The 12,393-nt window shown below is 44.9% G+C and overlaps 2 protein-coding genes across 6 annotated transcripts in view; one reads left to right on the forward strand and one right to left on the reverse strand.

Annotated features, from left to right (window-relative positions):
- The window catches only part of col16a1 (collagen, type XVI, alpha 1), a 125,799-nt gene extending 123,279 nt beyond the window's left edge, over positions 1-2,520 (forward strand). For all 5 annotated transcript variants that reach the window (XM_042077547.1, XM_042077550.1, XM_042077549.1 and 2 more), the window contains one exon: positions 381-2,520. In XM_042077547.1, coding sequence (XP_041933481.1) covers positions 381-574 — 194 coding nt within the window. In that variant the 3' untranslated portion in view covers positions 575-2,520. The remainder of the gene's footprint in view (positions 1-380) is intronic.
- A 1,359-nt stretch (positions 2,521-3,879) lies between these two features.
- The window catches only part of col9a2 (procollagen, type IX, alpha 2), a 35,411-nt gene continuing 26,897 nt past the window's right edge, over positions 3,880-12,393 (reverse strand). Inside the window, exons 25-32 of the mRNA XM_042077556.1 lie at positions 12,269-12,304; positions 12,067-12,111; positions 11,930-11,962; positions 11,118-11,264; positions 9,876-9,930; positions 6,705-6,893; positions 5,273-5,350; positions 3,880-4,492 (exon numbers count right to left, since the gene is read on the reverse strand). Coding sequence (XP_041933490.1) covers positions 4,287-4,492; positions 5,273-5,350; positions 6,705-6,893; positions 9,876-9,930; positions 11,118-11,264; positions 11,930-11,962; positions 12,067-12,111; positions 12,269-12,304 — 789 coding nt within the window. The 3' untranslated portion in view covers positions 3,880-4,286. The remainder of the gene's footprint in view (positions 4,493-5,272; positions 5,351-6,704; positions 6,894-9,875; positions 9,931-11,117; positions 11,265-11,929; positions 11,963-12,066; positions 12,112-12,268; positions 12,305-12,393) is intronic.

Here is a 12,393-nt window from a genome sequence, read left to right on the forward strand (position 1 = left end):
CAGACAGTTACTTCACCTAAAAAACAACTCTAAATTACAACTCTAACACGGCCATGGACTGTTATTTCACCCAAAAAAAACTAAGCTACTTTGGTGTTACTTTGGGTGTTCTGTAATGTAATCCTAACTGACTCCATCCTAATGGAGGAATACATGAATGAATGAATGAATGAATGAATGAATGAATGAATGGATGAATGAATGAATGAATGGTTGAATAGATACAGTATATCTCCATGGTGCTCTCTAAGCACCTGCCCCTAAGCCCTTTCACATACATCAGCATGGTCTCCTCTCTCCACTGCCTGTGCTCAATGCTCTGTGTGTGTGATGTATCTGTGGTTAATGGTTAGTGAGTAATGTCTCTGTGTCTCCCTTAGGTGTTCCAGGGCCTCCAGGCTATGGGAAGATGGGACCCCCAGGTCAGATGGGTCAGCAGGGTATCCCAGGGATACCAGGACCCCCTGGTCAGCAGGGGTCGAAGGGCAAGGAGGGCCGATGCAACCCGTCCGACTGCATGAGTATGCCCATGGAGTACAGCCCCAAGGGTCCGCCCGTTAAAGGGCCCTGGTAGAGGAGGAGAGAGCGAGCAAGAGAGAAGGGGGGAGAAAGAGAGAGAGAGAGAGAGAGAGGGAGATGGATGAAGGGGAGGGAGGGAGAGGGTGGGAGGGAGATGTTATAAACAGTTACAAATGGGAGAGTTTTACAGTAAGACAAGCACACTTGCAGTTGAGTTGGCAAAAGAAAGCAAAAAAAAAAAAAAAAACAGAAAGAAAGAAAATTGGGAGAAACTTCCGGAAAAAGCAGTAATTTACCCCCTGCGTTGCGTTATCCAAGCTACTGCACTGTAGTGCCAACCACTCACTAAGCTTGTCTGAGCCACGCCACGCGCAGTGGAAGCTTTCAGTTCAGAACGCCCCACTGCTGAAATAATATGTTTGCTTCAGGCTTGTCTGAACGGAGGCTCCTCTCTCAAACTCGCCTCTTTCCAGCCTCATCCACGCCTCCACATTTGCATCGTGTAATCAGCCGCTCTGGCCCTCGCTGAAGAGGCTGCGTTGAAGAAGAGATTACGGACTAGACTCTTTTATCTCCATTTTATTTTCTCTCAAACCGCACCAACATCAGGATGACTTTATTTTTTTCTGACATATCTCTCTCCAAATGAGCTGTTTCCCCTCTCGCTGAGTTAAAAAAATCACTTTTTTTTCCCGTTGTTGTTGAAAAAGATGTTTACACACAGCACAATCTGTGTTAACCGTTACATCCCCAAACCCCAGTCAAAAGGATTGCTTTTATATGGTAACTTAAATGTTTTTTTTTTTTTTTCATAGGCAGCTGTTCAACTGTGCTGTGTTATTTTTTTTCTGTTTTCTCTGTTGTCTGACCACTACAAGTGCCTCATATTTTTAGAAAGACCCAGTCCTGCCATACATATCCTCACTGTACGTACCTCTGCTATGTAATCAAAGATCAAGAAGTTTTTAGAACATTCCAGGAAGAAAATATGATCCCCACGACTGATGAGATATACTGCAAAATGTAATGCCAATGGTACCATCACTATATAAATTTGCCCACTTTAGCATTGGGCATGTGTTGTGTATATATGAATATTTATATATAATGGCTTTTGTATGAGTTGATTTTGTTTTGTTTTTGTTTCAACAATTGGCATAGAGATGGTGTAGTTCTCCTACTGTGACTGTGGTCTTTAAACCATCCACGGTGGTCAATGTGAGAAAAACAGTCCTCATAAGCTGAGAGCAGGCTCCAGCCTCTCTCTGATTGGGCAAACCCTGGCTTCTGTGTGTGTGTGTGAGAGTGAGCGAGCAGCGCGTCTACAGTTTATCCAGTAGTTGGCCCAGTCTCTGAAAGTGGGATGCAAAGTATTCATCTGTTTTATCATGTGGGATATTTCCATTTTCAAAGCTTTTGGTGCATCCATCCAAAAAAAAAAAAACAACTAACAAGCATTCGCACACAGCAGTGCTGCCGCACAACCAAATCTCCTGAGCCCTTTTCAAACTTGAATCACTTTCCTTTGTTCTGTAATACTCGCATCGTCTTAGATAATCTCATGCATTTCAAATAACTGCCATCATCAAAAAAAAAAAATGCTATTCACATTTTATTGCCTCGGGTAATTTGTTCATTACTTGATTGCTCTCCTAAATGGACAAGGAACGATAAGCCATCCATCATCAGTCGCCATAGCAGCAAGGCTGAATCTGTAATATGGAGCACTTTAATTAAACTCTTCCTGGGGCCGCTATCTCTTATTGTAGAGTTTGTATTGTGTGTGTATGTGTACTATCCAGAGACCTGATTGGCTGTTGAGACCATCCATCATCTGTCTGTAGAGTTCTGCCCCACTCTCCTTTCCCTTCATAAATCTCACGCTGTTACCATGCCAACACCTTCTTATCATGCCTTTCCAAGTCGTGTCAGAATCCATCTTGTGCTGAGGTTTTTTTTTATGGAAATTTGAGAAAAGCAAATAAATATTTTTAATGCAGACATATCCAATGAAAGACTCATTATTCCTTATTCCTCTTTTGACAACAGATAGTTATCAAAAATAAAACGGATGAACGGCAGCGGCCTGTGGAAAACAAGCCCGGGGTTGAGCCACGGTGTTTGTACTAATACCAGTGTTTAAATGTCATCATGGATACTTTGGCCTGTTCTCACCCCTGTTTCACGCCCAAGGCCTGTCATTTGGTAATACAATGATTTCAAAATAACAAAGCGTTTGACCGCACTCCGAAGGCCGCTGTTAAAATTACAGCTTTCGCTGCAAACCTTTGACCAAGTAAAATATGTGTCTGATCCAGGTGGTATTTGCTTGCTGTGGGTGAAGGATTTAGGTGTTTTGACCAAAATAGAAACCTGGAAACCTGGATAACATTTCAATACTGTCTCTCTCTTTGTCCTCTCTCTCTCTCTCTCTCTCTCTCTCTCTCTCTCAGACAAACTAATATAGGAAATGGTTTTCCTTTATAAAAGAAATGTGAGCATCTACATGATACAGATAGGTTTTATTTCACAGTATATTGGAAGGTGTAAATGCTAAATCATGAGGGAATTAACTAGATGCAGTAACAGACCTAAATAAGGGTAGCCTCCTCACTTGTTCTCACACGATACAGAAGAACATTCAGTCTTACAAAACGTTCCTCTTTATTGATTTAGATCGACCTGAACAGCCAGGTGGAAAAAAAAAGAAAGAAAACTTGTTTACAGATGAACCAAATAAAGAACAATAAATAGCTTTTGTTGTTTAATGAAAATAATCAGTTCTCTGCACTTTTATTGTTACGGCAAAAGGTTGTCATTTGCATTGGGAGTGGACAGTGGCATTAGAGGAATCAGATGGGAAATGAAACCTTCGATGAAGAAGCAGAGTGAGTTTGGTTGGACTTTCAACTCCAAAATGCTGATTACATTCATTAACCAAGGGTCTCTCTGTTCCGATCTCACAATAACACGAAAACCCACCCTTATATATAAAATTAACACACATTTACAAAGATTTACATAGCACTAAAATTATCGGTTAGACTGTTGACAAGAACCTGTTGCTGGGCAACTAGAGAACATGATTAAGGTAATCAGTATCTTATAGGTCTGTGGGGAAACTGTACACAGTAAGATTTATAGTCTGGAGTAAGATTTATGGTAACTAAATCCTTCACAATAAACGTAATGAGATTTCAGCGTACGGACTTGTATCTTTTATTGCTACTCTTGTACATTTGTTGATTGGGGGGTGTTTGTGTTAGGGGGGTAGCGTGCTCGAACTTGCCCTGTTTAAAAACAAACAATGCTTGGAAATAATGAACAGTAACACTCAAAACATTTAAAGTGACCACAATATAAAAGAAAAGCACCTCTGTTTATTTAATATAACTTTTCATGGACTTGAGTCTCTTAGTTCTTCTCAGTCCAGGGCTACTGGTTTGGTGATGTCCACAAGGCGATGGTGATGGTGATAATGATGATGTCACGGCTGACGCTGCTATTGGGCGGTGGTGGAGGCAGGAGTATTCCAAAATGGCTGACACTGCCAGCAGCCAATGGTAGACTGGCCACAGTGATGATGTCACAATGAGAGATGTCTTGGAATGTCAGTCAGGCTGGTTTGCCCCCCGCCCCCCTCCACCCTTCCCCTTACGCTGGTGTTTAGAAGAGGGAGCGAGTGTACTGTAAGTGTGCCTCTCCTTCTCTCTCCCTCTCTTCTTGTCCTCCTCCTCCATCGTTCTGGCGGAGGTGAGGGTCAGCTCTTACTTGGAAGGGCCCTTAATCCGGCCGGCCTCCTGGAGGCGGGGTGAGGTGTAGGCGGAAGCCGCCAGGCAGGCGGCCGCTTCGCAGTATCCAGGGAGACCCGGTGGGCCGGCCTTACCTGGACGACCAGCTTCTCCAGCCGAGCCCTGGGGGCCTCTCTCCCCGTGCTTACCGTCTCGGGCCACTCCGTCGAGACCAGGAGGACCTGTGAGAAGGACGTCACATACAGAGTTAGGCGGGGATCAACATTGGCCAGTGCTAAGCAGCACATGGCACGCAACGCTCAGACCGTTTCCTATGGTAACACAAACGGTTTGACTTAACTTACAATTGAATACGCTCGCGTTGCGCTTTGAAAGTTGAACCAAGTTCAACGCTCAGCTTGTTCAACGCTAGCGTTACGCTAGCGCTGCCACCGTTCTTAGTGCTCAGTGGATCCAGATCCTAGCTAGTTGATTCTTCCCATCACAAGATATTGAGTGAAGGACAAAATATAGTGTCATGTTAAAACACCGCATTTGATGTTTAGTGTGAGACAACAGCCAACAGAACAATATAATAAACACAAGACATTAAACACACAATAAAAAGCGTGTGCAGTACACATAGTAAGCGCAGTAAGCACACTGACATTGGTGAAAGACTCAAGTGAATTTGCATGGCGTAGTGATTCTTCTAACTGCCACAATTCCACATTCTAAAGTGGCCAGTTGATGCCATGTGCAAAATTGGTCAGTTGATGCCATGTTCTTACAATAAGTGGCAAGTTGATGCCACGTTCATAAGTGGCCAGTTGATGCCACGTTCACAAGTGGCCAGTTGATGTCACATCAGTAAGTGGCCAATTGATGCCGTGTTTGTAAGTGGCTGGTTGATGCTGTGTGTGTAAGTGACTAGATGGTGTGTGTGTGTGTACAGTAAGTGGCCAGTGAATGCTATGTTAGTGACGCTAGTCGCCAGATGTTGGTAAGCTGGTTGTACTGACCTGGCAGACCGGGTGGTCCAGGCTGTCCAGGGTGCGGGCGGCCAGGGTCTCCTCTCTCTCCTTTAGCCCCTCTCTTCCCTGGAGGACGAAAACATCAACAACATGACCGTATGAAATAAAACAAACTCTTTATTCTACTGTGATGCCAGCATCTATGGCAAAGCTACAGGCAACTTAAAACAAAGTAAAGTAAAGTTTGAGTGACCTTCCCCAGAGTGTGAAGTCACGGTACCCACTGTGAAACAACAGAGGCTCTTTTTGCCCTCCAGAGGAGATGGGAGGCATCTAAATAGTGTCTCAGTGGAGCGTTCCTATTTCACTATGAAAGACACTGAGCTTTGTTCTGACTAACTAACTTGTGTCTTTTATGTTTTTAATTATTCTTTACTATTTAAACTAGAGAGTTTAACAGAATAAATACAATAATCATGAACATAGAACAACTGATGAGTCTTTGGATGCTTTTTGAAGATCCTAAAACTATCGCTAAAATGAAGAGCATTAGGTGAATCAATCCACCAACAAGCAATCACAGAACTAAAAAGAGTCTTGGCTGTGACCACTTAGTGTTAATGGAGAACTAACAAAGAAGACACTCATCCGAGGACCGCAGTGGGGGAATTATAGTAGATTCATGTCAGCTATGACCAGAATACAGAATTCATTACAGGAAGCATCTCATTAAGGAAAACCTCAACATAGTAGTGCACATTCAGAAAACAGCAAAGAGGTTTTAGATGGAAAACCACTTGTGACACTAATGCACTCAAGCAATGTCTGCCCTTCCCCATGCCTATCTCTGCATAATACCTACACACTGTGTCCTTAACACCAACTCTGCATCATAAATTGGGGCAGCTGTGGCCTACTGGTTAGCACTTCGGACCTGTAACCGGAGGGTTGCCGGTTCGAACCCTGACCAGTAGGCACGGCTGAAGTGCCCTTGAGCAAGGCACCTAACCCCTCACTGCTCCCCGAGCGCCGCTGTTGATGCAGGCAGCTCACTGCGCCGGAATTAGTGTGTGCTTCACCTCACTGTGTGTACACTGTGTGCTGTGTGTGTTTCACTAATTCACGGATTGGGATAAATGCAGAGACCAAATTTCCCTCACGGGATCAAAAGAGTATATATGCATATACTTATACTTACAGTATACTTAAATATCTATACACTGCACCTTTAAGACCCGCTCTGCATCATAAATATCTATACACTGTACCTTTAAGACCCGCTCTGCATCATAAATAATCTATACACTGTACCTTTAAGACCCGCTCTGCATCATAAATAATCTATACACTGTACCTTTAAGACCAGCTCTGCATCATAAATATCTATACACTGTACCTTTAAGACCCGCTCTGCATCATAAATATCTATACACTGTACCTTTAAGACCCGCTCTGCATCATAAATATCTATACACTGTACCTTTAAGACCGTGGTTTCCAATCTGGCCATGAGCGCCAATGATTCCGGGGATTCCGCGCGCCCCCACTGGCCCGTGCGGCCCCTGAGGTCCGGGCGCACCTGGGGGCCCAGGAGGTCCTGGTGGTCCCATCACGCCGGCTCCACCCAAAACGGCCCTCTTAGCGCTCACCGCTACCGCTGCTAGCCTCTCTGTGAAGAAACAAACCACATACAGTACCTCCACAGACATATGTTGTTATAGAATATATGACATAATATATAATACTGCATATGATATAATGACATTCCAGAAGCTCAACGGAAGGCCAGGTGCTAAGAACACAAGACCGAGCACTGAGGAAGCACACAAACTGAAGAACACACAAACTAATAGAAACACAAATCTGTATATCATTGCTGATACAACAGGTACCCCCACAAATACAGATTTTTGCACAGATACCAATGTCTGTTGATAAAATGTATCCTGCAATGCTCAAGCATCTACTAAATGACTAATGTCATTATGATTACTGATTTTAATTGTGTTAGTAGTTGTATCTCAATTATACATGACTAAAATGACATGCTATTCATCACACCCTGAGCAGAAGTAAAAGGTGAGCACATACAGAATGAATCCTCATATTTGATTTTTTACAGTTATGGAGTTGATGGGAGTTATGGAGTTGTATTTTTTTACAGTTATGGAGTTGATGGGAGTTATGGAGTTGTATTTTTTACAGTTATGGAGTTGATGGGAGTTATGGAGTTGTATTTCTGTTATAGTTATGGAGTTGTAGTTCTGCAGCAAGTACTCCCAAGTCACCAGTTCAGTATGAGGACAAAACTGTGTGTGTGACCCCTGGGGGGAAGTAGTGTTCTATTTGCACTCTGTCCCGCTAGAAGATTTCTCAGGGCTCAGCAAGCCAGGCAGCAGATAGGGGAGAGTAGATTTAGCTGACTGTGATATTACGGTTGTTCCTGCTATTTGTCTTCTGGCCTGAATCCAAAAGCAGATTGGTTCGCCCAAATCTCCCCTGTCTGTTGGGTGTGATGCATACAGAAAATCCACTCTCGCTCTTCTCCGCTTGCTTGAGTTGACACACAGTGTGTGTGTGTGTGTGTGTGTGTGTGTGTGTGTGTGTGTGTGTGTGTGTGTGTGTGTGTGTGTGTGTGTGTGTGCGCGCGTATGTGTCTGTCTGTGTGTGTCTCTGTATGTCTGTCTGTCTGTGTGTGTGTGTGTGTGTGTGTGTGTGTGTGTGTGTGCGCGATAACCCTGCTGTGTTGGAGAAGAGGATTACACAGTGCAATGCTGTTGGCTAATAGAGGTCACTGTGACACTGCCCAGATCTCCAACTCAGAGGAGAGGAGAAGAGTTGGAGAGCCAAACTGACTGAGGCCTAACAGCAGAGACAAAACTCCAAACTAACAAGGCTTGGCCAAGGGAGGGCATCACACACAAGCACTAAGATTTACATTTTAAGATGATAATTTTATTCTTCTGAGTGTGTGTGTTTGTGTGTGAGTCTGTGTGTATTTCTGTGTGTGTGTGTGTGTGTGTGTGTGTGTGTGTGTGTGTGTGTGTGTGTTTATGTGTGTCTGTGTGTGTGTGTGTGTGTGTGTGTGTGTGTGTGTGTGTGTGTGTGTGTGTGTGTGTGTGTGTGTGTGTGCCAGTCAGTGTGTAAATGCATTCAGTCGTTGGTGAGGTCTCCACTGAAAGACATTAAAATGATTACAGGCTGCAGAGCGGAGGACGATACAGTGCTCAGCTGACCACAACTCTATCAGAGGGAGAGGGCCCTCCATGACACGCTCTGGTGAACTCCATCAGAGGGGTCAAGCGTAAAGGTCTGTATCAAAGGCTTGAGAGAACACAATGACCAGATTAGGGGGACTCTATGACAGCGTAATAGGACGACTCTATCATAGTTTAGGAGGGAAGACACTGTCACAGGGCCAGGAGGCCTCTCCTGCTTTACCAGTCTACAGGGGACACTGTTCTTCAGGATGGAAGGGTTCTCCTGCTTTACCAGTCTAAAGGGGACACTGTCACAGGGCCAGGAGGCCTCTCCTGCTTTACCAGTGTACAGGGGACACTGTCACAGGGCCAGGAGGCCTCTCCTGCTTTACCAGTGTACAGGGGACACTGTCACAGGGCCAGGAGGCCTCTCCTGCTTTACCAGTGTACAGGGGACACTGTCACAGGGCCAGGAGGGTTCTCCTGCTTTACCACTCTACAGGGGACACTGTTCTGCACGATGGAAGGGTTCTCATGCTTTACCAGTCTACAGGGGACACTGTTCTGCAGGATGGAAGGGTTCTCATGCTTTACCAGTCTAAAGGGGACACTGTTCTGCACGATGGAAGGGTTCTCCTGCTTTACCAGTCTAGACTAAAGGGGACACTGTTCTGCAGGATGAGGGGTTCTCATGCTTTACCAGTCTAAAGGGGACACTGTTCTGCAGGATGAGGGGTTCTCATGCTTTACCAATCTAAAGGGGACACTGTTCTGCACGATGGAAGGGTTTTCATGCTTTACCAGTCTAAAGGGGACACTGTTCTGCAGGATGAGGGGTTATCACAGGACAGGACCTCTTTTAGGATCAGGAGAATCCTATTTGAGGGTAATGAGTGATGAGTAAGGTGCTGGGAACCCTTAGCTTCAGGACATCATCATGCTAAGGGCATTGGACTAAGGGGACACATCTATCTCCACACTGAGGACGTGATCAGACTGAAGGGACACTATCTTCATGTGAAGAGACACTACCATTATGTAGAGGGACACTATCATCATGTGGAGGGACAGAGAGGGACACTATCATCATGTAGAGGGACAGAGAGGGACACTATCTTCATGTGGAGGGACAGAGAGGGACACTATCATCATGTGGAGGGACAGAGAGGGACACTATCATCATGTAGAGAGACAGAGAGGGACACTATCTTCATGTGGAGGGACACTATCATCATGTAGAGGGACAGAGAGGGACACTATCATCATGTGGAGGGACAGAGAGGGACACTATCTTCATGTGAACACTACCATCAAGTGGAGGGACACTATTCGTTCACTTAAAGTTTTAGCTTGCATGACCACCCTTGACACTAGGACCTGGACGTGACCAGGGAGAGGGGACATGATCATCATGTTGAGGACGTGACCAGGGAGAGGTTAGGACTTCTCACCTTGCAGCATTTTCAGGACAACTTCAATGATGTGCTGGTCAGATGCATCACGGCCCTAGAGACAGAAAGGGTGCATTCATGTGTGTGTGTGTGTGTGTGTGTGTGTGTGTGTGTGTGTGTGTGTGTGTGTGCGTGTGCCAGAGAGAGAGAGAGAGAAAGAGAGAGGAAAAAAGAGTCTTCACATAAATATCCACAGTAAGTATAGCTGTCGCTAATATTCACCACACCAATATGGCTCTCTATCTGGGCCAACATATCTGCCAGTATTGACACATCCTAATATAATATATGAACATGATCATTCCTTATATCACATAGCTCTCTTGATGAGGAGAACAAAGAATAGAGGCATATGGAGAGATCTTTGTTGACACGAGGGATCCTTGGAGACTCCTAATCACACAACAACTAAACCTTTTGTCTTTGAAGCAAATCACCTCTTTGTCGTCGTCTGAAACTGACACTTAATTTTCTCCCATCACATTTGATTCTCTGGGCTGAAAGTCTGCCGTAAAGCCATTGTGAGAGACTGAATCAAGTGAGCCTTCAAAGTCGGATTTATAGGGCTCTGATCTGGGGTTTCGGCCAGCTGAAAAACCTATGATTATTCACAGCAGAGCCATCATGGATTCCAATTACAAGCAAAGCCTTTCTCGAACCATCACTACCCTCACTGTTCCCACTAATCCTTTAAATGCTCCACTAGTAGGAGGCTGGCCTTGGTCTTTGAATCTGAACGTGGACTGCATTATGTCTCTCCACAGCTCCGTGGATGACCAGCATCATAAGATGCTTCCCCATGCTTTTTATCCTTCCGGATGCTCATTTTACAGAGGAACTCTTTTGTTGCCTGGACTTGGGATCAGAACATGTGTGGTTTCTCACAGCACTTCCTTGAATGCCAGAGGCTTTGGATAATAAGAGGCTTTGCCTTGGTCCACACTTTCCTTGTTCATTACTTCATGGGGATTTTTGGATGTTTTTGGTGATATTCGCCTGTTTCTTTGCTTTGTTTGGGCCCAAACAAAACCCATGATAAGTTTTACCGAACTCCCGCGTCACCTCCAACGCACTGACTTTCCCTTCACTCTGTCTGCATTTTTCTGAGAGATGGCAATTGGCGTTGGTGGACGTCTGCGCTCTCTAAAGGCCCTTCTAGTTTAACCAAGTAATCCTTTAAGTGCCTGATCCTTTACGCTTGTTTTTAATGGACTCGGACTCTGAACAGGTGTCGTGTCTCACCGCTGCTCCCAGGATGCCAGGCATGCCAGGGACACCCCTCTCCCCGTTGAGGCCCCTGGGGCCGGGGAGTCCAGGGGGGCCGGGGTCGCCGGGTTTGCCTGGATCTCCAGTGGGGCCGTTATGGCCCTGGTCCCCACGTACTCCTTGCTGTGGGGAGAACACACATAAAAGAGACAAGATAAGATTAAATGTAGTGGCACATTGGGGGTGGGGGTGGGGTGCATTAACTGGAACATAGCAGGAATGAGATGAAGCATTGGGGGAAGAAGGATTGGGGGGGGGGGGGGGGGGGTTGGAGTTGGAACATTGGGAGAATCAGAAATGGAAGATGAAGTCGTGTTGGAGTTGGAACATTGGGAGAATGAGAAATGGAAGATGAAGTCGTGTTGGAGTTGGAACATTGGGAGAATGAGAAATGGAAGATGAAGTCATGTTGGAGTTGGAACATTGGGAGAATGAGAAATGGAAGATGAAGTCGTGTTCATTTACAGTCCAGTAACGCAAAGCTTGCCTCAAAGGGCTTTAACAAAAAGGAAACAATATGGAAATAAATGTAACTTTATATCAACTAGATGGTGAACATTTTAATGAATAGATAAATGGGCACAAACATGCATTCCACCGGGAAGTGCGTGGGATATGCAAATGTGTTGTTGAGACACCTATTTGTGCATTCAGGGTGAAGCGATGGAAGATCAACATTTAGTTTTAATATTGCCTCAGAGTGTCTCCAGAATCATTCATCACGTTTGCTTTTCTGCTTTAAATCCAGATACCCAAATGGTTGAAATGTTGTGTCATGTTGGTTGTACCTGTCCTTTAGGTCCTGGTTCACCTGAGATACCCTATGTGAGAGAAAGAGAGAGAGAGAGAGAGAGATACCATAAATAACAAAAAGATGTAAATTAGTTTACAAAAACTTACTAAAGAAGTTGTTAGAAACACTCACCTTCTCCCCCTTCTCCCCAGCCAGTCCCTCCACACCTGGGTCACCCTGAGAAAGACATTTGGGGGGGGGGGAGAAAAGAAGCCGGTGAGATGATTAAATGTTTATTATATGTGTTGATTTTAACCCCCCCCCCCCCCCCCATTGTCGGATGGAATGGATGTTAAATATATCTCCATTTAGTCAACAGGATGAGTATACTCACAAAGTCTCCTTTAGGTCCAACTCGTCCTTGGAATCCCTGTGGAGATCAAACATGTGGATTGATCATAGGGGTGTAACACAAGGAGGCATATTAGAGGTGGGAAATCCATTCTGCTTTGACAGCAC

The sequence above is a fragment of the Alosa sapidissima genome, chromosome 21 (assembly GCF_018492685.1).
Source record: "Alosa sapidissima isolate fAloSap1 chromosome 21, fAloSap1.pri, whole genome shotgun sequence".
NCBI classification, from domain to species: domain Eukaryota; kingdom Metazoa; phylum Chordata; class Actinopteri; order Clupeiformes; family Clupeidae; genus Alosa; species Alosa sapidissima.